At 37.7% G+C, this 23,187-nt stretch overlaps 1 protein-coding gene and 1 long non-coding RNA gene across 2 annotated transcripts in view; one reads left to right on the forward strand and one right to left on the reverse strand.

Annotated features, from left to right (window-relative positions):
* LOC148649916 (uncharacterized) overlaps positions 1-16,420 on the reverse strand; it is a 43,158-nt gene extending 26,738 nt beyond the window's left edge. Inside the window, exons 1-2 of the long non-coding RNA XR_015925966.1 lie at positions 16,143-16,420; positions 8,272-8,337 (exon numbers count right to left, since the gene is read on the reverse strand). This is a non-coding gene — a long non-coding RNA (uncharacterized LOC148649916). The remainder of the gene's footprint in view (positions 1-8,271; positions 8,338-16,142) is intronic.
* Positions 16,421-18,588: 2,168 nt separating this feature from the next.
* pou3f1 (POU class 3 homeobox 1) lies at positions 18,589-21,537 on the forward strand. Its single transcript, XM_088603134.1, has one exon. It carries the CDS (start codon positions 18,629-18,631, stop codon positions 19,754-19,756), a length of 1,128 nt encoding a protein of 375 aa, XP_088459260.1. The 5' UTR covers positions 18,589-18,628; the 3' UTR covers positions 19,757-21,537.
* The last annotated feature ends 1,650 nt before the right edge of the window (positions 21,538-23,187 follow it).

Below are 23,187 nucleotides of genomic sequence, written 5' to 3' on the forward strand. Positions count from 1 at the left end.
AAAAAAAATGTATAAAAAATGCCCCCTACACACACATACACCCACAAAAAATATTAAATCTCCTTCATGAAAAGCAGATGCATATTTAAATGTTTTCTCACCAATCAATGATTTAATAACGGACCTGAATTTCCCCAATGCAATAAATATTAGAAAAGAAATAAAAGCATTTGAAAGTCAACACCTGGCCTTGTAGTTGTCTTATACATATTTTACTGCATGGAATTGTGCTAATTCACATTACAACTGATTCTTGTCTTGGTATATATTAATATGATAAACACCATCCCCTTCATCGTAAAATAAACAGTTCTATGTTTGATTTGATGTAAAACGTTGAGGTGCTCCTTTGCCTCGGCCCAAGTTTTATCTTGTCATCTTCCGAGATTTCCCACACCTTCCAAATCACAATCCTCTCCAAGATGTGACACTTAAAAGAAATTCTCAGAGCCTCCGCTTTCTTCATCAAAGTAATGGAAAGCTTAAGAGCTGAGCGCAGGCTGGAAGACATGTATCAACAATGAGGCCAAGAAAGCCTTAATCCCTGCTTGTCTGCACACTGGCTGTGAAAGGGAATATGTCAGTCATTAAAGACTGTGGCTGAGCCTTCTTCGACACTCGTTTGCAGATATATCTTGATCAGGCTTTGGGGTGGGTGAATCAGACTTGTCCATTTAGAGGCTGGAATACCCTTTTTATGTTTCAGATACTTCATCAATACTTTTCGAGATGCAAACATTTGAATGATTTGATCGTCTTCATAAAATCCGATGGAAAATAAGATTTTGTGCAGGAGATCTATTCAATAATAGGTCAAACTTTAGTTCAAATTCCATTTATAAATTCTTTGCAACCTGTAAGATAGCATTGCAACACTAGAGTGTTAATAACCTACTGTAGCAGCAACTGATCCATACCAATCAATAACACACTTTATAACAAACACAGGTTGTTCTTGAATTTAAATGTTTTATTGAGTGGTTTTCAACTGTTAATAGTTTGTGTATTATGTCTGTATAAAATATCATTTGCATCCTTTAAACTTGGATGTTACTGAATAAATCCATCCTTCTATTTCACAGCTACTTTATACAATTCAGGGTCGTGCCTGAACCATCTCAGCAATGAACAGGCACAAGGCAGTATGCAACCTGGCTGGGACTAGTCCATAGCAGTGGTACTGAATAAAATGCAGAGAAAATAAATTAAAGCATGCAACATTAAAGTTCACAACATTACAGAAATAGAAAACCCTTCTGTTGAATTGCTGTTTTTAGAAAAGTAAATATGTTCAAATTGCCTTATGTCAATGTTAAATCCAAAAAGAATACACTTCCTCTGGTCTCTTCTTAAAGCACACTCTTTTTCAGCTGAGCCTTTATTATAACAGCTTCACCTCTTACCCCCATCAAGGTTATTTATGTATGTGCAAGATGTAAAAAAATCTTGCAATGTACCTGTTTAATAACTGCTTTCTACTCACCTCTTCTTTATTAAGAGAATAATGTAAATGTATGAAAAACAGTCATTATAACAGAAGCTTTCAGCCTTATAAATCTCTATATTGCACCCATCCAAGGAGAGGAAGGAATCTCTTGTTTATAAGCTCATAGTTGCAGTGTGGTTCCCCTGTTGAGGAAAGAGACAGGGCCTGAACTGAAGAGAGGTGTCACATACAGTGTGTTGCTTCAGTAAAGCAGATGCACAGGAAATTACAGTGGTGCAAAAGATACTTAAAAGGAACACCAGAGCAGGGACAGTAGAAAGGGATTTATTTTGATTTGTCTTCTATGTGCTTATTTTTGTAGTTTTAATGGTAAGGATCAGGGTATGCAATTTCTATAAGAAAATAGTGCTTTTCCATTTACAAAAAACATTGCCTGCACTCACCATAGGATCAAGCATTTATACTGTGAACAGCCCAAAAGGTTACGGAATTATTCATTTTCTCTTGAACAGGCTCAGGTGTTGCACCTTATCCGGTAGGTAGAAGTGTTAAAGCTGACAGCTCTTTTATGAAGGTTTCTTCTTTTGAATGGCCACAGGAGACACAGCACAACAATGCCATTCCAAGTTTTTTTTTTTCTTGCCATGAATTTAGAAAAGGGTACTTCAGGACAACTTTCATGACCAACAAAACAAAGCACAGTCACAGTGCAATCTGTGTAGGTTTCACAAAAGCAAAAAGCCAGGAAAGCATATTTAAAATATTTCCAATCTGGTTTACCACAATGTCATTTTACACCCCTTCCCCCAACACACAAACAAGCCTCTTTTATCTTGTCACACTTCTCCATTAAATCTGTTTCTAGTAAATTTCAGAAAAGGGGAAAGCCATTTTTGAAAATGGAACATGCATGTATTTGTGGATTTGATTAATAAACCACACATTGAATTCAATACTTCTCACTTGTTCTGTTATTTTTCTCACAGCAGTTAACTACAGGGACTTTTTTCATCTGCACAGTGTTGCATTTGTGTTTTTTTGGGGGGAAATGTGTTCCATAGGTGACAATCATCATTCACTGTGAGCTGGGAGTCTTTAACCCTTTAAAGCTCTCACGGAAATAAATCAAAACAACTCCCAAGTATTCACCATTTCTGAGTGCTGTCCCTTCATTTGGTAAAAGACATAAAAACAACAATTTTATACCGCATTTTGAGAGACTGAATAATACGTTTCAACAAGCCAGGTGAGCAGATAGACAACGGGTTAATTGTTGTAGCTCATCACTTTCACATCTGGAACATTGATGCACATCAGTTTAAGATAAAACACAAAGTGTCAGACATACCATTGGTATATTTTTATTTCTTTTTTTTTCATATTCTGTCTTAAGATGTTGTACTATTTTTCTCTCCAGAAATAATCGCTTTTATACAGAAAGCAAAGCTTGTAAGTAACAATTGGCAATTCAATGGAATTCAATGAATAGCACCTGAATGTTGTGTCCATTTCTCTGGAGTTCGATTTTAAACACATTAATTTAATAGTAAATAAAACCCCTCTCTCCACAGTATCATTGTCAAAAGAGAGATATTAATGAGAAACTCATGAATCCTGTCTTACTAAATCAACACTTTTATAGCAGTAATCCATCCATTCATTTTTTAACCGTTTTATCCAATTCAGAGTCATAGAGGAGCCAGACCCTATCCTGACAAGCCCCGGGCACAAGTAGGGATACACCCTGGAAGGGACACCAGTCCATCGCAGAGCACACACAGACACAAACAAACACAGACACTCACAAAAGGGCCATCTTTCCCAAAAGTCAATTCACCTACCTGTACCACCTTGTGTTTGGACTGTGGGAGGAAACTGGAGTGCCTGAAGAAATCCACTCAAACACAAGGAATTGAACCCAGGGCCCCAGCACTGCTAGACAACAATGCAGACCACTGCACCACTGTGCTGCCCCGTAGCAGTTATTTTAAAGCAATAAAAATCATTGTAAACTGAATGAGAGAAACGGATTGACGAGCACATAACTTCACTGATGGGAATCTTTGAAAAGGTCTAGTCTGTTTCTCCTGCATGCAGATATAACCTGATTTATAGAATTCATTTAAGGAGCTCTGTTTTTGCTTTGTTTGTGCAGAGAGGTTAATAGAAAAGGAAAGACATAATTTCAGAGGAAATAACCATGTTTGCATCCATACACAGCTGTCTTGACACATACAGTATGTGACACAGTTGTCACAAAATGCCACACATGAAAGAGAGGAGACACAAACACCTTTGGCCTTCCAAACCCTGCAGGACCTTACCTTTGTAATATAGGCATAGGAGTCCTGTGATCATTCACAGTTCTTGATTCAAATTTCCTGTTTTTGGTTTCAATTATTTGTCTAACCCAACGGGACTTTGTGGGCCATGACAAGAGTACAACGGATTGCAGAAATTAAGAAATTAAAATCCCTTAAATCATGTATTTAGAGGGAAACGTTTCTATTATAACTGGATTTAGTTTTCCAAGAGCATTTTAAGCTAGCTTTAAGAGCAAGGAAGCATGGATGTTAAGATGAGCTTTGCTAATGTTGCACAAATATATGTAACAAGGTGGCAGAGTGTTAGAGAAGTCTGTGACAGTGATCACTGCTAACAGGGAGTCCTTTGCCCTCCAGCAATACAGACTGGTCAAGCACACACCAGGAAAAATGCTCTTGGCCATAAACACTTGTTTCTGTGTGCGTGTTAGCTCAGAGGAAGCAAGTAGAGCTTTGTCTGAAGAGGGAGAGTATTTGTAAAAGAGTATTGTTTAATACTGCAAAATGATTTTTGAGCAGATAAATTAAATGTCAAGAGAACTCAGGATGGAAATATTTTCTCCTCTTTCTTCTCAGACAAAAACAGTTGTGCTGTATTTTTGCTGTATTAATTTAAAAATGATCATTTCTGAACAACAAGTGAATTATTCTATTGTAGTGGTGTGTGGTCAATGTTCGGTTTTTGAATAAACATGAAAAAATGAAGCAAAAACACCTTTGTTGTAGAGCACCGAAGTATGATAACCTGCAAATTGATTATATTTTGTTTTCTTTAAATTCTGTGGATTTATATTTAAGAGACCAGTAAAAAAGAAATAATTATAATAATTATTTTTAATTTGTATGTTTTGTTACACTGTGCTTATGTTTGATAAAACTCCACCCTTTCACTCCAAGCAAAAATGCAGGGGAGGATAAACTACCGATATTCTGTAAAAATACTGTATATATATTTTGAAGTTCTTACAGTACTTGCTTTTAAGGCAAGTCAACAAAGAAAACTTGAAAGAGAAGTACACTACAGAAAGGGGGAAGACATTATTAATCACTCCTGTAGTGTACCTCTCCAGGCAACATCTTCAGCAGAGCTGCCTTTAATTGTGAGAAAATTGCCACAAATTATAAAACGGATCTTGGTTGCGAGTCATATAATTTACCATTGCTTAGAGATAACTGTTTTGTAAGCGGTTAAAGTACTTGAATCAAAAGAAGAAACAGATTTCTCAGGGAGAGTTTACAGCAGTGCAGAACATGTTTTGATTTCTATCCTAAAGGATGAGAGATAACAAATGCTAGTGGAAGATCTTGACTCAGTTAAGGTCAGTACTGTTACAATATGACTATGGAGGGAAGGATTAATAATAAGGTCTTTCCAGACAAGAAACAGTAGAATCCAAAAAGAAGTGTTCTTATCTTGAGCTAGTTCCCACCTCTGGTCAAATGTTTTCTTCAGTTTTTTACTCCCTATATGGTGTCCCCGACATTTTATCTACTTTTGTTTTACTTTGGCATTTTCAACAAGCCCTGTTTTTGAAAATGTGCTTAAAAATGTTTTATTTTCCCTCTTTCCTTAGTTTCCTTGCTTCTTTAGAACTACTATGGAATCCAATAGCTTTTGCTGTCTCCACTGGCTCTTCTATCAAGATTGGAGCCAGACAGGTCAATCAGCAATTAGAGCAAAATTGTATACTAGCTTGATTTTTGAACATATTTAATGTTGTTTTTTTTAAACATCGAAGTCCCTTTCGAACATGCAACAAAGTGGGATTTGTGTGGGGCAACAGGCATATACCTTGTTTGTTCTTTCTAGCTGTTTTTTTAAATGGAAGCTCTCCTGTAATAAAATTCAAGGCATGCAAGTTTTAAAGGGATACTACAAGTTTTCCACTTCTAGTGGTAAACACTTAAATGCTTAATAAGATGTAACAGCAGACAAGACCCCCTAATATGATATAAATACACATTCAGTGACCGAAGGGGATAATTTTGCACGATTAGGCATGCATTAACATGAATTACTTTCTAATTAAAATTAAATAACTCATTAATAACTTTGTGGAAAGCCACTGTAAGCTATGTGTGAACCACAAATTAATAAATTATTACAAGCTGAAGTGTTTATTCAACTGTTAGAGTACACAGAAACTGTTTTGGTCCTTTGCAGAAGAAGAAGAGGTTTATGGATTGAGTGGATCTAAGGTTAAGTGAGCCTCTCTTTTTCTCACTTGTCTCTGTAGAGTTGGGTACATTGTTATACTGTGCTTACGTTTGCTTTACCTGAGCACTGCACAGTTTATATACTGACATCTATGCTTTGAAAAAGGTATGAGCCAAAGACATCACTAAATATCACATCTCCTGGGTTGCAAATATTACTAGTTCATGCTAACTAGCAAGCAGCTGAAGTTTCACATTCACAACTGTGTGTTTTTAATTAAATTCAACATTGTATTTTATTAGGTTAGATAGTAAGAGAAAACCAAATTTAAAAAAATGTTCTAATGTGAGACTGTTGTAATAATAAAGTATATTATTTTTGGTTCTGTAATTTCTTGTGTCAAAAATTAAATAACCAAAAGGAGGAGGTCTCATTTTGCTGAAGATTTATTTTATGTTGAGGTTTACCTGCAAAGGACAAAAAGAACAATAATGAGAGGAGAAGAACAGAACTTTCAAAGCTGTCTAGAAGTAGTTCTAACATTGTGGATCTCTGACAGGTGGAGTTGCGTGAGGCTCAGAAAATATTTAATGTCTTTCAGACTATAATGGTGCAGTAACTTTGAAGTGGCCTAGGATTATATATTTTAAAACATAAATAACTAAAAGCTCTCTCTGGTGATGGATGTGCTGCCTTCTGAATATAATTCCCAAACATTATGCACTTTATTGATTTTTATTGTGGGCCATTAGGGTCAAAAACAGGCCGTAGGTTCTGCACCCTCACAGCAGCCCCCTCTGCTCTGTAGCTGGGTGGTAAACACACACGATTTATCAGTGAGAGAAATCCAGAGCTCCGCGCAGTGATGAGGGTTTGACCTTTATTACGGTAACAGACAAAGAAAAATGTTTGGAGGAGGTGGAAAAGACATGCCAGCTCACTGCATACATCTCTCTCACTGCACGATAAAAACACACACACACACAAAAAAAAAACATTTAGAAAAAAACTTTTAAAGGCTGATACTTGTATGTCAGGAGAGGTGTTCCACATTGCAAACACCAGGCTAAGTCAACTTCCTCCTAGAGATGGGGGTGCACATCAGTGTGGGGTGAATGTGTCCAATATTATGCATCGTGCTTTCAGATTCATTATCATTCATTAGCTCGGCTTCCTTCCTGAAATCTCAGTGTGCGTCGCGTCAGTGAAATGCAGGAGCTGCTTTAAAAAGCATGACCTGATGGGGTTCCCATTTCATACTCATACTCTGTCTTACCGATCTGCTCCATCAGTTCCTGAGCTTGATCGTGTCTCTTGGCATGTGTTCGGTTTTTTTTATTCCTTAATTTAACCAGGTAGGTCAGTTGAAAACTAATTCTCATTTCCAGTGACGACTTGGAGACCTACTGGGACAGCAGGGTATTTAAAGGTATAGTGAAGTAACGTGCCCAAGGGTACATCAGAGGCACCTCACCTGGGATTTGAACTTGTGACTCCCCAGGAGCTCCTACCACACCTCCACACTGCTGCCATCAGGTATAATAACCGTTTCCTGTTATTGAAGTTAAAAAGATGCAATTTGCCTGAATCCTTTAACTTTATTTTGCTTTCTCGTTGAAAAGGAATAAAATCATCCTCCACCTTCAGTTCTAGTTTTTGTTTTAGGAGTGGGGGCAGCATTATGTAAAACACCATTTCAGGCGTCTTGGTTTTCTGTGGGAACGAATTTCAGCAGAAAAATAACTTTTTATTCCCTCACCCTGACGCTGAAACGGCACATGTTTATCTATGGCCACCTTGGCACCTTCTCACTAAGACGCCAGCCCAACCTGGAGTAAGACTGTCATTAAATATTTTGAATCACAAAGTCTTCCAGGCGCCCCGACTGGTTTGGGAATAGACGGACTGGAATGTGAGATGAGAAACAGAATTCCCACCTCTGCTCTTGTCGTGGATGGTTAGGGAGATCCATCATGTTACTTTAAAGGTCACGGGTCTCCTGTGTTTGGTATACACTCTGCAAATTGCAACGCTCTCTGTAATCATTAAATGTAGTTTACATTGGGGAATGTGATTCACAGAATCAAGCCCTGAATGTAACAGTGTGACATTATTTGTAGGCAATGGAGTTTTTAATTTTTGCTCTTTTGTTTTGGAGGGCAGTGTTCTGACATGATATTAAAACAATATATACCTCAACGAAAATCCTTAACGTGACTGCAACATACCAGTATCAGTTTTGGTAGTCCAAGCTCCCCTAGGCATATGGAAAATCCCTTCATTTTGCTTTTTTTGCCATGTTTGCAAAGTGTTTAAAAGTAATAAAGAAAATAACAACTTACTCATACGTAGGATCAGTTATTGCCACAACTAGCTTCTGCTCTGCCTCTGCTTCATTCCTGTTGAAGCTGTCAAGAGAGAGACACATTTCACACAGGCATTACGCCAACATAAAGAAAGTTACTCCATTACAAACTGGGGGCAAAATCTACAAGGCATTTACATATGAATTTACCACTAGTCTAAGTGAACACACTATAGAACACCTGCAATTAAACTAGGCTGATGATTCAGTGTCTCTGGATATTTTTCCTTGCTAATACTCTACAGTAACAACAAGATATTAATATACAGTACAACTATGTGACAATTGCTCTACCAGACAATTTGAATGTGACATTTTTATAGCTGTAATGGGTATGCCAATTGATATAATTGATAAGTACTTTTTGAAAGAAAGCTGCATAAATGATCTAAAACAAAAACTTTTAGGAGAAGTTGCCTGAGTATCCAAAGTCTCCCTTTAATAAAATTAATGTTCTCACCAAATAGCTAAATAATTAATGACTCTTTTAATTGGTCTGTACATTTTAAGCAAGGTTAAACATTTACATGTACATTTTGGTTTCATGGTGCTATTTAAAGTCTTCAAAAAAATCCCTTCTCTACTTCCAGGGGCAAAAAATATTACAGAATTCTTATGGAAATATTTTCCTGAATACTATTAACTTATAATTTAATCGATTTAGTATTAAGGAGATTGATTTTGTTTTACACTTCTTGGACATTTGCAAGATGCCTTTTACCCAGTTTTGACCCTGGTTTTTTCACCGACTTGAACTGGCAGCCAGTGAAAGAAGTTTAGAGCCTCTCTCCTACTTTTACTTTCAAAATGACTTTTAACAGGCTGGCAGGCTCCCCATTTTGTACTTTTTTCAATGTCAGTTTAATACCCTAAATCAGATATTTCCATTGCCTCTTAATCCCATTTGATCTTTTTAAGTTCTACCTTTTTGAGTGCTGTTTTCTGACTTTACCGGATGACTGTTGTCAGAGTGGTGATTTATACTTAAAGACCAGCTACATGTTCTATAATTATCTGGAGTAAAGAGAGAAGAAGGACAGCCCACAGGCATCATTCCCAAGGTAGTTTCCAGATACATGATTTGGTTTTCAAATACAATAAGCATTTGGCATTGCAGTGGTGCTTCTTCTCACACTGCTCTTAATTCATGGATGGTCTGTGATTTGATCTCTCCTTTTCAATTTATTTTTTCTGAGTCAATGACCCCTCAGACCCCGGAAGAAGCTTGCTGAGGTGTGCAAGTTCATCACAAAAACTTCACAGGTGAATAACGGCATGCTTAAAAGAATACTCCCTTATTTTAATGTCTTATTCATGAGTACGTATGCTGCAGAGCACTACTTAGCTGCGCTGAGCAGTGATAAATTGGAACACTAGAACTTTTTTGCTGAATTCACTAGTATTTGTTGTAATTTCTATGCATTTTGCAACTTTTTGTTTTTTGAAGAACGTAAACTGCAATTTCCATGCATTTTGTGCATTGCTTTTTAAAAAAAGGAAAAGAACAGTTAAATGAGCTCTCTGAACACACTACGCACACTGTTCTATAAGCCTCCTCTGCACAGATTACCAAATCTTCTATAATCTTCTATAACAGAAGAACAATCTATAAACAGCCTATCCATATTCAGATAACAAAAGGCTGGAGCTTATCTCTCAGACCCTCTAAAAACATCTCATGTTTTACCCAAACATGAATAAATATGTCTTTATGTACAGTAGCTGGTCACCACAGCCATGGATAGGATCACCCTGAATGCAAAGCAGGGGATTGGATCGAGCCCTACCTAACATACAGGCAGTGCAAGCAAACTGAAAGAGGGGCTGTGAAAATGGCGCCATATGTGAGGATGAGGTGTCACCAGTTCATTAGGTAAAAAACGTGCCTTCAGGATAAAAGATCACAGGTTAGAATCCTATTTAAAATCACCTCTTCCTGCTCCTGTCTACCAAACACCCCAGCGTGGTGTGTGTTGGTGTGCTGTGTTGTTGATTCGTCTTCCTTCTGATGAGTTGTTAAAGATCCCCAAGGCATTTCTGTGAGGAGTGCAAGCTTAGTTTGGTACTGCTCTGACTCAATGCTTTCAAGAAGCTTCTCCTCTGATTAGCAATGAGACACACTAAAGGACTTGATTTTGCAGCCTTTAGCACATCAGAACATGTACAAGGCTGCAAAGGACAATGATGCTTTATAACCTTATGCCACTATAAACACTATTTTTCTACTTGTTCCTTCAAAGGAATATTCACCATTTCACATTATAGGTATTTTTGTTTCTTCTTTTTTTATTATATACACTTTATGATCACTGCCAATGATCAGTTACGCTTGTTATATGTTTCTCCCAGGGTGGCAGATCAGCCTGATGATACCACAAGTCAAATCAACTCTCATCTTCGAAACTAAAAGTCAGCAATTAACTTCCTAATGCAGGCAGATAGAAAGTACAGTATGAAAAAACAAACCAAAAATGTCTGAAGGCTGTTAGAAGTTCAAATACAGAGACAATATGTAAAGGTGTAATTAGCCACGCTTTTATCCATATAGTGTGATAAACAGAAAAGGTTAGTCCTTTCCTTACAATACAAGGAAACAGAAGTTACAGATCTCGTGTGTTTTTATAATCACACTAAAATGGCCGCAACAATCAAATGCAAAATTCTGAGTTCCTGCAGGCATTGTGGTGTACCAAAAGTATACTTTAACTGTACACGTACGTTAGTGCTTGCACATTTAAAAGATAAGTGCATGTCATTGGATTTGTTCTTTTTGAAACTATTCAGGGTTCTGCTATTTTAATAGAATGCAAATGCCAAAATAGCCTTACTTGTAAGATATGATAGCTGGACCTTGAAAAAATCTGAGCTAATTGTTATCTGAGGTTGTACAATAAACCTCAAACTCAATTTCAGACAAATATTCTTATAGCTGCTCTGATTCCCTTAGAGTAAAATCATGACAACGCTGTTAGTCACAGTTCTTACAGATTGTGAACATTTTGCCCTGTTTAACGAAACAGAGAGATGCAAATGAATGTGGATTTTCATGGGATGTATGTAAAGAAAGCAAAGCCGCAAAACATTACAAACAATCAACACTTCTCTTAAAAGTATGAATGCCTGTCATTGTTTGCAGATTAAAACCCTCTGAATTTGGTCATCATCCTACAAGCCACCCCTGGCATTTGCATTTTAAATTTGGTAAGGATAAGTTTTTATGTTTTTGTTTTTTTTAGGATTGCTGTTTATCATATTACAGAATTAGGAGCCAGTTTTTTTAAAAAAATTAACTGTATGTATTTGTCTTTTTAAAAAAGGCTTTTGGAAGGAGCTTTCACACCATTTATTCCCTGGCTCCACACAAGATATCTCAGCCTAGAGGGAATGACAGTTTCATCTCCAGCTCTCTTCTTTAGCCAGGGTTTGAAGTTAGAATATACTACTGCTAATTGTGTGGTTGTGTGTAACAGTTTCTGATGAATATTCATGAATGTTCAGAGCCCCGCCTCATTACTCGAGAGATAGAAGGATCCTTCCACGTTCTAGCGGATGAAGATTTGCCAGTCTCGAGGGGATAGGAAAGGAAGGACCCACGTTTTAAAAAGAAACACCTGAAAAGTATGAGCGACGCGCAACGCCGTTATTATAGTTCTACTAAGTGGCCATTATGCATGTCTGTCATAAAACTCAAAGAATACTAATAATTGAGATTTCATTGGAAAAGATTCAGAAGGAAATCCGTTCTGTAGCCAGCTTTTGGAATGAGGCTGATTACAGCCTCGTTCGTGTGTTTTTTGAGAACAAAAAAAAAAAGCTGGCGAGCTGCTCAGTAATAAGAAAACCATTCACTTAATGCAGTGAACTGCGATCACCCCCTCCTCCCTGGGGCTGCTTCTGAGACTGATGGGCTCTTGGGAATGTTTTCCGTCTCCCTGCTACTTTTTTTTCCATTTCCTACCGTTTCCAGGTTTTTTTTTTCTGAAGAAACAGAAAATAAAGTTTGTGTAACGTGTCAAATAGTCAGAAACGGTGTGAACAGCGCACTGACCGCGACCGCTCCACTCTCTCCAGCAGCAGTTATGGACAATTAGGCCCTTGAAATTTGTTACCTCAGTGATGAAATCCCTTCTGGAGATCAGCTGTCCGTTTCTGAAAAGCCGGTCTTTTCTTTGTGCGACCAGTAATGGATCCGTATGAATGAGCAAAAGTTGTTACCATCGTCCTCTTCAGCTCACCGGTCGCAGAAGAATCGCAGCCACTGATAAGGATCATTTCTCTCCCCTGCCATATTATTCCTGTATTGTCAATCCTGCTTATTATGATGATCAAAAATACTCGTTCGTTTTTTTTTTCTTAAAATACTAAAACAACAGAGTGCTCTGAAAACGCCAATAGGAGTGATTCCATGCAAGAGTAAAAAGAGCCTGTATTCGAGTTTAATCACAGCCATAAGCTTAATACGACTCTTTTAAAAGAAACTGAATAACTTTCAATTCTTTACAGATTGGTGTAGACCGTCCAGTACATTTCCGTGCTTTCTTAAAACAACCGGGTTAACATTGGTAAAAAGTTGTCTACTGTATTCGAATACTTCCATATTGGCACAAAGCAGTTTTTATCATTTGTTTTTTCAGATGATAACAACTGTATAGACATTGAGTAATTGTATTAACATGAATGGAAATTAGATTTGTTTTAGTATATACTGACCGAAGTAAACACCCTGTTAAAGTGTCGAGACCGTAAAAACATAATTCGTTTTCTGCATCGGCTTTGTGGTGTTGAGGGATTATGTTTTATTAAGTTTATTTGCAAAAGCACTGAGTTTGGTTATTACTTTGTTTGAATGTTTTGGACCATGTGAACAGTTCACATATGGACTTTCTGGTATGAGCTATGGTCAGATTTTAGTAGATTCTGAGTTTTAGAAAATAATACAAATAACGATTACGGTTACAAGAGCAACTTTAGCATTTTGTGTTGCACACTTTTTGTGCCGCGATTTGCTAGAGAAGCAAAAGTTAATAAGGACAGGAAAGTTATATCAAAATCTTAAGTGCTGGTTATTTTGTTAAAATATTTGACGGTGTACGCATCGTAGCAGGCGAGACATTAACACGTGACATACAGTACGCAGCACCGGCCATTAGTCGTCATAAAGAAGAATGACCTCATAAGAGGAATTAGTGTCTACACCAATGCACGCCAATAACTGATTAGCGTTTGATCGACTAAGAAAAGTTGACGCAATGACTTGCACTGTTGAGTTTCTCTGTGTGTTATTCCAGTGAATACATTACATAAATTAATTATTGTTATGTATTAAAGTATCTAGTACAATTGTCATAGGTTTAGTTGTTGCGTTTGGTGTTCTTATATTGCTAGATTTCAAGAGGAGACATGTTTACTTACTACTGACTTATGGAAATTGATCGTGAGAGTTAGCTGTGACCCTTCCTATTTGCGTGCTGGAGTGTTTGTTGATTAAGGCTCAAATTTAAGAGTTAGGAAAACAATTTATAGATGCATGTTTCCAATTAAAAAAAACCTAGGCGTACCTTTCTCGTTTAGGGGTAAACAAGGCAGACGAGGTAAACAAATGGAAGCATCATGTACGGTATATGCTAACTTTAAAAACGAAAACCTGCCGTTTTATTGAAACAGAAATAACCCTTTATTAGACACTATAAAGTTTGTTTAAATTCCTGACTAATACAGCTGTACGCCCGGTTATGTTTTATTGTACTGTACGTCTGGATACATACTTTGGCCCAGTACTGTCTTATATTTAATAGCTGCTTGTGTTTTGTCTTTAAAAGCCGAAATAGAGGCCCTTTTTCTTTAGAGGAATGACCCATCCTTCAGCGCGAGATCTGTGATCCCTTTCAATCTGCTCTCCATGGTAACCCCCAACATCCTTGTAAAAATCCACCTCGTTCAGACAAGGCCATATTCTTCACAAAAAAAGAGAGAGCATCTGGCCACTTTTAGCGAACTCTTCACTCTGACTGGAACAGTACAACAGATACTCTGTTTGTCGGGGCCATGGTCGCTCACCATACCAGAAAGCCTGACTTCTTTATAGCCTGCAAAATGGGAAATTACTAAATATTAAAGCAGCTTTATTAAGTCCATCGGAAACTGACTCCTGAATTGCATGTCATAACCCGGGGCCTCCAGACGTTTGCGTCATCTTCATTGTTAAATGCTGAACATTCGGGGGTAAAATCGCCCACACACACAAAAAAAAACTAATAACAGTTAAATAAACGATAGAACTTACCAATCCTCGTATTGTAAAAAAATGCTTGCCTGCAAAAGAGCTTATCCATTTCAAACAAAAGCATATCCTTTATATTGTGAGATCTTATGGTGGTGTAGTGTGCAGTTTTTGCGTTATCGTGTTGCATTTTTTAGCTTGTTATACACTGTTTCGCTGGATTCTTTTTTGCGGACATCTCCCATCTAAGGCAACATTAAAGAAATCTTTTTACTGAATAAGATCCATAATAAATATACTGTATTTAAGTGAAAATTCGCCTTTCGCTTTAGCTTATTTTAGAACTACAATTGGGTTTTTTTTAAATATATATATATTCGTGTTATTTTAAACAAAGGAGAGCGTGGTTTCGTGTGTCCAGTTTCTTTCTTAATTAAAAGGGCTTTCTTACCTTTTCTTCTGAGTATGTATACATCTAAGTAAGTAAAGCCTACTCTGCTGGTTAAGGCCGACACTTGCTCCTGGAGATGGCGTGTTTATGCGGAATTCGCAATATCCCCTTTTCTGAGGGCTAAGTGAGTTTGAATCAAACTTCTCAGGGTCTGAAGCCAGACGAACACAGGCAAGGTATTCGAGCTTGATACATAATTATAAAGGGTACACCTCTCACTCTGCCGTCTCCCTTCTCCTCCATGTCCTCCCTGATTTGTAGTGAGTTGAAGTTAATGTGTGCACCCATTAATTTGGATACATTGACATAATAGCAAAATAAATACAATTCTTTATTTGCAATATCGGGAATCTAAATGCCTAAACATCATTCCGATTTATAATCAACACTACTGTGTTTTATTTACCATTAGAAGTCTTGATCTTTTCACAAGCAATTATGATTTATCATTGCTTTGTAATTATAACAATATGTAGTTTACTCTTTTTTTTCTTTAACTATGCCGTTACAGGGGAGTCATACTTTATAGAATTCAAATGACAACGTGATGTTTACTCACAATTTTAATTTTTGTCCAGAGCGGACATGCTTTGATGTCATTTGTGAGGGTTTCTAGATGATTGTAATGTTGAAATGATCTCATAAGGCTGTGTAATAAAACATTAGAATGAAACCTACTGGTTACTTACTAACTGTTATTAACACTATTTTGTTGTTGTTACCAATAATTAAGTTAATTATGACCAATTTCCTTACCTCTAGAATGAGCTTTCCTGATAATTTAGGAAAAGGTGTCACTTATTTGCATTACCAATTGCATCGGCATGTAATACCATAGATTAGTTTTGTCGATACTCAAGCCACTAATCGGCTGGTCCACTGCAAGGCCAAACGCTAAATTATAAAACGTTTTTTAACACGTTTAGCCAATACACGCTAAGGTTTGGTAACACCGATACAGTTTTCTTCCAACAGGTGATTAAAGCTTTAGCCGTGAATGAATGAAAGAATGAATGAATGAATAAATAAAGACCACGCCTTCCTCGAGATGATGAAAATCACCTGTGACCTCAAAGCGGAGATTATGAGACACTTCCTCAAACTCGTCTGGTGTCAGTATCTACTTGTTGTGAAAAAAAAAGAGCAGAAAATCATAAAGGAAGAAACAGAAACTCACCGGCTGTCGCTTTAAATCCAGATCAGGGATTAGATATCTGTACGCCTTTCCTTGTAAATCTGATCTAAAACACTCAAAAATAGGACCGTTGCCTAAAACTCTGCTAAAACGCTGGGATTTTATAGCAGGTCGAACATGTCTCTGATTGCAGAGTTTTGGAAGACTGGAAAGAGGGAGATGTAAGATTTGTTTAAAGCCTCTGAATTTCCATTTAAGAACGTGATTGTGTTTGCAAAAGATCCCTTTCAATCTTCCCATCTCTTCCCCCACCCCTCTGCCTCTCTGCAGCTGCTTTGCAATTCATAGAATTGGTAATTTGCTATTGGGACAAAACGTGAAGGGAAAAATAATCAGACAAACTGCAAAGGAGGAAAAAAACTCGGGAGGGAGAAACACCAGCCTGTTTCTGAACAGCTCTTTACAGCTTGCTGGCCCGGGTGGCTGAGGTGCCCCGTGTCTTGCGGACTTTGCTTTGTCACGGGAGAAAAAATCAATTTAACCGTCATTGCAAGGATTGCAATTGGACGACGGGATGCGACATTTAAGATGTGCAGCGATGTACCTATTGTATAAAAAGGGGCTAAAACACACCGAAACACATAACACAATAAAATACTATGTTATGAGTTTACGGTTTATTTTAAGCGCAGCTCAAACTTGATAGACCTGGTGGCTTATTACAGGAAATTTCAAAATACAAAAATGTTAATGGTATGTCACGCAGGCTTGATCGCGGATTTGTTTTGTAGCCGGAATTAAAACTTTGGTTGAAATCTTACAAAACATTTTAATGGCCTGTGAAGAATACCATCTTAAATAACAACAAAGACGATTTTTTCGGATTAACCGGTTTCAAAAACGTTTTTTTTTCCGCATGGTAAACCAATTTCAACCATTGTCGCAATAGAGAAAGAAGTTGAAGATAAACGATTTGGTACTTTCATCTTTCCAATTTCAAACGCACTTTACAGCCTTAAATACTTTTTTTATACTTTTGTTTGTAGAATTTAACCCCAAACATTTCACAGTTAATGCGAATATTGAATTTTAAAAAGAAGCTGGAACGTACTAGTTGACGTTCTCTGCAATATTGTAAGCAAAACGAAACAGGGACAGTTGTTTATTCCGAAGCGATGAATAACACAATAAAACTCCACAGAAAATCGAATAGGAGTGTTGATATTGATATTATTATTATTATTATTATTATTATTATTATTATTATTATTATTATTATTATTATTATTATTATTATTATTATTATAAGCTGGTCTTCAGAAAATACAAATGAAAACATTGGTAATGTTTACTTATTGGCTGTAGCCAAAGTTTTGTGAGTGGTTCCCTCACAACCAGTTTTATTAAAACGGCAATCTGCGTATTTCATATTTTGATGGTTAAGACATGCTCCTATTCCGCCAGCTACTTATTAACCACTGTTGTGCATATCCGAGCAATATAATCTGGTAGTGATTTAATACGAGTTTACCCAAAGCAGTTTTGATGTGGATACGCGTACAGTATATAGAGCCACGGGGCAAAGTAAGAACGAGGTCTAGGAGTGATTTTTTGCAATTTGATTCGGATCATCCCCTAATTACTAGTGTGACTAGTGTTCAGAAATGTGTACAAAATGCACTGTGTAGTGACTTTAATAACATTTGCAATATTGAAAACAAGTTATTAATTACTTCAAGTAATCAAAGTGATAATTTCTGTTTTGTTGCTACTGAAAACGGTACAGTTAACGGTACGTTTCATATGCGCAAGAGGGATGAAAGGGGTAGTTCCGTTGGCCACTCTAACACAGTGCAAAACTTAACGTTCATTATCTACCTTTATCCAGCTGCAAGTGCGGTGATTAAATATTGGTGGTTTGGAGGCCAATAACACTAAGGCGCCCGTTCATTAATTTCTAGCTAATAATTCATAGAACAAGAGTTTGTACTCAGCCAAACCCAGGTGGTATTCTAAAGTATGTTTAAATGTATTTATTTACATACTGCTCGTTTTGTGGGTGGTGTTATCATGGGGTAAAATGGAATAAGAATGGAAATACGGCTTAATAGGCAGAGCTCAGATTAGGCTGACAAAAGAGAAATAAAAAAAAGGTAATATTTTTTTCACCCCTCGCAAAGATCTCTTTACTCCCCCACGTGGTTATTTGCAAAACAACCAGGCTGAAACCCTTCCAGACTGCACTTGTTCCCTGCCGTTTCCCTACACCGGCTTGGCCCGACTCGTGGAAAAAACAAAAAAAACAACACAACTGGCCAATCGCGCATTGGCGAGCTCCGGCGCAGACAGCCAACCAGGGCGCCGTGCGAGTGTGGACGCACAGCATTCGGGCAAATTAATCAGCCAAGAACCAATGCAAATAGCAGGGGGAGTGACCTAAATAGCACAACCCCTCCCAAAGCAAGTTGTGCTTCTTGGCTCTAAAGCCTTGAGATCCCTTCAGTGCTGTCAGTTTCGAAGTAGGAGCCATGGCTACAACAGCTCAGTATATTCCAAGGAATAACTCTTTGCCTTCCAACCCGCTAATGCACCCTGACTCAGACAGGATGCATCAGGGGACGACCTACAGAGAGGTGCAGAAAATGATGCACCACGAGTACTTACAAGGACTTGCTACCAACACGGGACATCCGATGAGCTTAACCCATCACCAGTGGCTGCCCACGTCAAACAGTGACTGGACCAGTGCAACCCACATTGGACAGCCCGACCACAGCAAAACTAGCGTCCAGGCCAGCCGGGAAGACCTGAGCAACGGTTTTCATCACAGATCTCACCTGGTTCACCAACAGACACAAAACAGCCACCACGGATCATGGGCACCCACCACCACGCATCACCTGTCTCCCTTATCGCCCGCTTCCAATGGGCACCAGTCTCTGGTCTATTCCCAGTCGGGGTACACGAATCTCAACGCCATGCTGAGCCCGCAACCTTCCTCGCTCCACCACAGCATGAGGGACCCCCTCCATGAAGACGCAGGTAGCCATGACAACCAGATGGAGTCCCCACAACAGCCCTTCAGCCACCACCAGGACCACTCGGATGAAGACGCGCCCAGCTCCGACGACCTCGAACAGTTCGCCAAACAGTTCAAGCAGCGGCGAATCAAACTGGGTTTCACGCAAGCAGACGTGGGCTTAGCACTGGGCACCCTTTACGGTAATGTTTTTTCGCAGACCACCATCTGCAGGTTCGAAGCGTTACAACTGAGTTTCAAGAACATGTGCAAACTTAAGCCGCTGTTAAACAAGTGGCTGGAGGAGACCGACTCCAACACGGGGAGTCCCACGAATTTGGACAAAATAGCCGCCCAAGGGAGGAAACGAAAGAAGAGAACCTCGATTGAAGTCGGGGTCAAGGGGGCTTTAGAGAACCATTTCTTAAAATGCCCCAAACCTTCTGCGCATGAAATCACCAGCCTAGCAGGCACTCTCCAGTTGGAAAAAGAAGTTGTCAGAGTTTGGTTTTGCAACAGAAGACAGAAAGAGAAAAGAATGACTCCCGCCGGTGTCCCTCACCCTAGCATGGAGGATGTATATTCACAAGCAGAAACCCCACCTCTCCGCCACACACTGCAGACCTCAGTACAGTGACTGATTTCTTGAACTATTGTTTTAAAAAAGAAAAGAATTTAAAAAAAAGAACAAGACTATGGAATTTACAAATTTTTAAAAGGGACAGAGAGACTGCAAAGTGAGTATCGCCAGTGACCGGAGATGTGATGTTAGCTGTGTTGGGCACGCGTAAAAAAGGAAAATACTCAGAATTCACGTGCGTTCAAGTAAAACAAAGATCTCTTTATTTACCAAAATGATCGAATACAATAGGGAATTCGACCTTGCTCGTGTTTTAAAGGGAAACAAGCGCCGCAGCCGGGCAGTTCTTCTTGAGGCGTCTAAACCTGCTAAGACTCACCTCAACCTCATTTTCAATCAAAAACCTATCACACACAAGGCGCTTCTATTGCCAGTCTCGCAGACAGTGGATAGATTTTTTTCCTATTCCTCAAATTCGAAATTGATATTTCTTTTGTATGAATTATTGTGATACTTTGCTTTGTGTTGTTTGAACTAATCGTGTCCCTGCTTTACTGAAAAAAAAGTACGACTTTAAATCTATAATTTAACAAATCTTTATTAAACACTATACGTTTCCGAGAATGAATACTACTGCCGTGCGTATAAATGTCGGGAAAACGTGTAAGAAAGGTTGAAATTGCAGGTACATCTCATGCCATTATGTCGGAAGTATAACATTGTAATTTCTTAACAGATATCACAGTTTTGGCAGTGCCCCAATAAACTCGGCGTCGCAGCTGGCAAACTGGAAAGTTTCGTATCAAGACAGGCTGCGTATCGCCTAAATAGAACACTACACGAATGACTTTTCCAGTAATCACATTTTTATTTCCTGGTTTGTTTGGTTGGTTTTCATTTATTTGCATGAAGCACTTAAATTTCTTGTCTAACTTAACCCTCCCCTTCATTGTGCACGTATTTCTTTGTAATTGTGCGGATGAACTTCATGTTTACAACATTTTTTGAACTAGTTGCGCTGTCTACTGATTCACTGGCTTTTGGACTATTCCAGCCAAACCCTAAGAAAGGTTTTGGTGTAACACGAAAAGAAAAAAGAAAACTCAGGTATCAAACTAAAAAATGCCCAGGTCCAAGTCCAACCCCGTTCATAAAACAAATGAGAACATTAACAGATTTTTCTCCACATATGTCGTTAAATCATTCCACTGCTTACATATTCGGAGGATTGGGTGTGACAACGTTAATGAAGGGATCCGTTTCAAAATACATGTATTTATTGTTTGTTTTTAAAAAGGGAAAATCGTAGGTGATAACCAATCTCCTTATATTGTGCGTTTTGCTGTTTACAATTTGGCTGCATAGAGAATTTGATTTAACAGGGGGAAGTAATGGGCAATTATATTCAGCAACGTTAAAGGATAAATACATGAAAATGTTTAGTTTTCCGAGAACAGATTTAAAACAATTGCCAATTTTATTTCTTTCCAGTATGTAAATATGTCGAATATGTAAACATATGTATTTGTTTTGGAATTTATTGTTTCGTTTTCATTTTGTTTTGTTTTCTTTCTGGACAGTTTTGTACACTTACTAATTCCAAGAAGATATTTTAATATGATTTCATTTATGAATTTGACCATTTATATATTTATTTCCTAAGTGTGTTGGAGCTTTCTTTGTTTAGCTCTTTTAATGATTATGTTGCAGTGGATTTCAAATTATTTGTTAACTACATTTGTTGTATGTTTGTTGCAAAATGTAGACTGGAAAGTCGCATTTATATTTATGTTATAGTAATATTTTATTACTTACATAAAACATATATACAAGAAAAAGTCTTCTGTCTTTTATGAAGTGTGAGATGACACCTGCTTCGTCGTTTTCAGATTATATATTTTTTTCCAGATCTTTAATGCGAACATTACTGAAAATATCCATCTGCACTACATTACAATAGCTATACTATTACACCACAGCTCAACGGAAGCTAATGGACACGTGTGATAGTTTAAGACGTTTTTATATTATCAGAATATGTAAAAAAAAACAAAACGAAACGTGTTCGAGTAAACAGTAGAATAGTTTGTAATATTTTCTAGTTAGCTATGTCTTTGGCATTTGGCATAAAAAAATCCATTAAGGTCGTATTGCCCCGAGGATACTCAGCAATGTTGAGTTGTCACAGTATTTATCTGAGTATTAGAAAACTGTGAACATTACTTTCACAGACACATTTTTTGTTTTCAGCCATGTCTTGTCTTTTTCAATATCGATAACACAGATGGATTGGTCCATATTTTGACCAACAAAACTTTTTGTTAACGTTATGACACATTTTACATCTGATCTGTAGTATCTGCTATTAGTGGGGGGGGGGTCTGAAATATCAGCAATCAAAATGTTATATGAATTATATCCGATATACCGACATCAAAAGGGCCACACAGTACAATAAGGGTTATAGATTAGAGGAGAACATGTGGCCCATGTCACCCGTTTGGTAGTATCTGACCCAAGGATTTCATCAAGATCTTTCTTGAAAAAAGTCAGGTTGTAGGCTTCAACAACAGGGCTTAATAGCTTGCCCTAGACCCCCACAACCCTTTGTGTAAAGAAGTAGCTGCTTTTATTCTTTAAAAGCGTTTCCTAACAGGTGCCACTTGTTTCGGTGCTGATATTGTCCGTAGTTTGAATTCCATTGGAACTATACGATTCTTTCATGATGTTACAGGGGAATCTTCTGACCGTCTGGTATGCCTTTTGTATCCATAAACGTTGCAGGTCTATCTTCCATTAATTTAACATTTTATTAAACATGGATATAGAAGTGCTTTGAAATAGATGACGCCAAAGTGGTTTTACAAAATACTTGATGGCGAAAGTACGGTTTACGTTCTTTTTTCATTTTAGGAAATTCGTGGTGTCAAAGGATGGGTATAATTCTGAAGTGGTACCAGAGAATTGTTACATTTCTGTGAAGCAGTGTCTGAGCTGCACATGTTCATGTAGTTCAGATTTGAACGCTAAATTGTAATGATATCCATCAAGCGAAGATGGTGGTGAACGGCATTCCGGACCGTTGGCCTAAGCTTAGCTTTGTTTCAAGCCAGTAACACAAAAACGACTGAAGTGGACACCTGTATCGGACTAGATGTTTGTTTATTTTGTCAATGCATTTCGACTTCGGTTGAAATATTAAATGCAGCATTTGTTCCATCCCTCAGAACGTCCAAGACAAAAACTAGAAAATGTACTTTCACTCTAGATTTACAAGTAGCCAAAAAGTATCTGAAAAAGAACAGTCCGACCGACTTCCCGGAGTGCACATTTGGTTTTGTTTGGTACAATATAACGGTATTAATATAATGGTAATAATATAATGGTATATTTGAGCGCTCTAAAGAGTAGAAAATCTTAATAACTGCATATTATTATTATTATTATTATTATTATTATTATTATTATTATTATTATTATTATTATTA

This window comes from Lepisosteus platostomus, chromosome 13 (assembly GCF_059453375.1).
Source record: "Lepisosteus platostomus isolate fLepPlt1 chromosome 13, fLepPlt1.hap1, whole genome shotgun sequence".
NCBI classification, from domain to species: Eukaryota; Metazoa; Chordata; class Actinopteri; order Semionotiformes; family Lepisosteidae; genus Lepisosteus; species Lepisosteus platostomus.

Excerpts from the sequence above, each read along its gene's own strand:
- pou3f1 (XM_088603134.1), top strand. The coding sequence starts at position 18,629 with ATGGCTACAACAGCTCAGTATATTCCAAGGAATAACTCTTTGCCTTCC.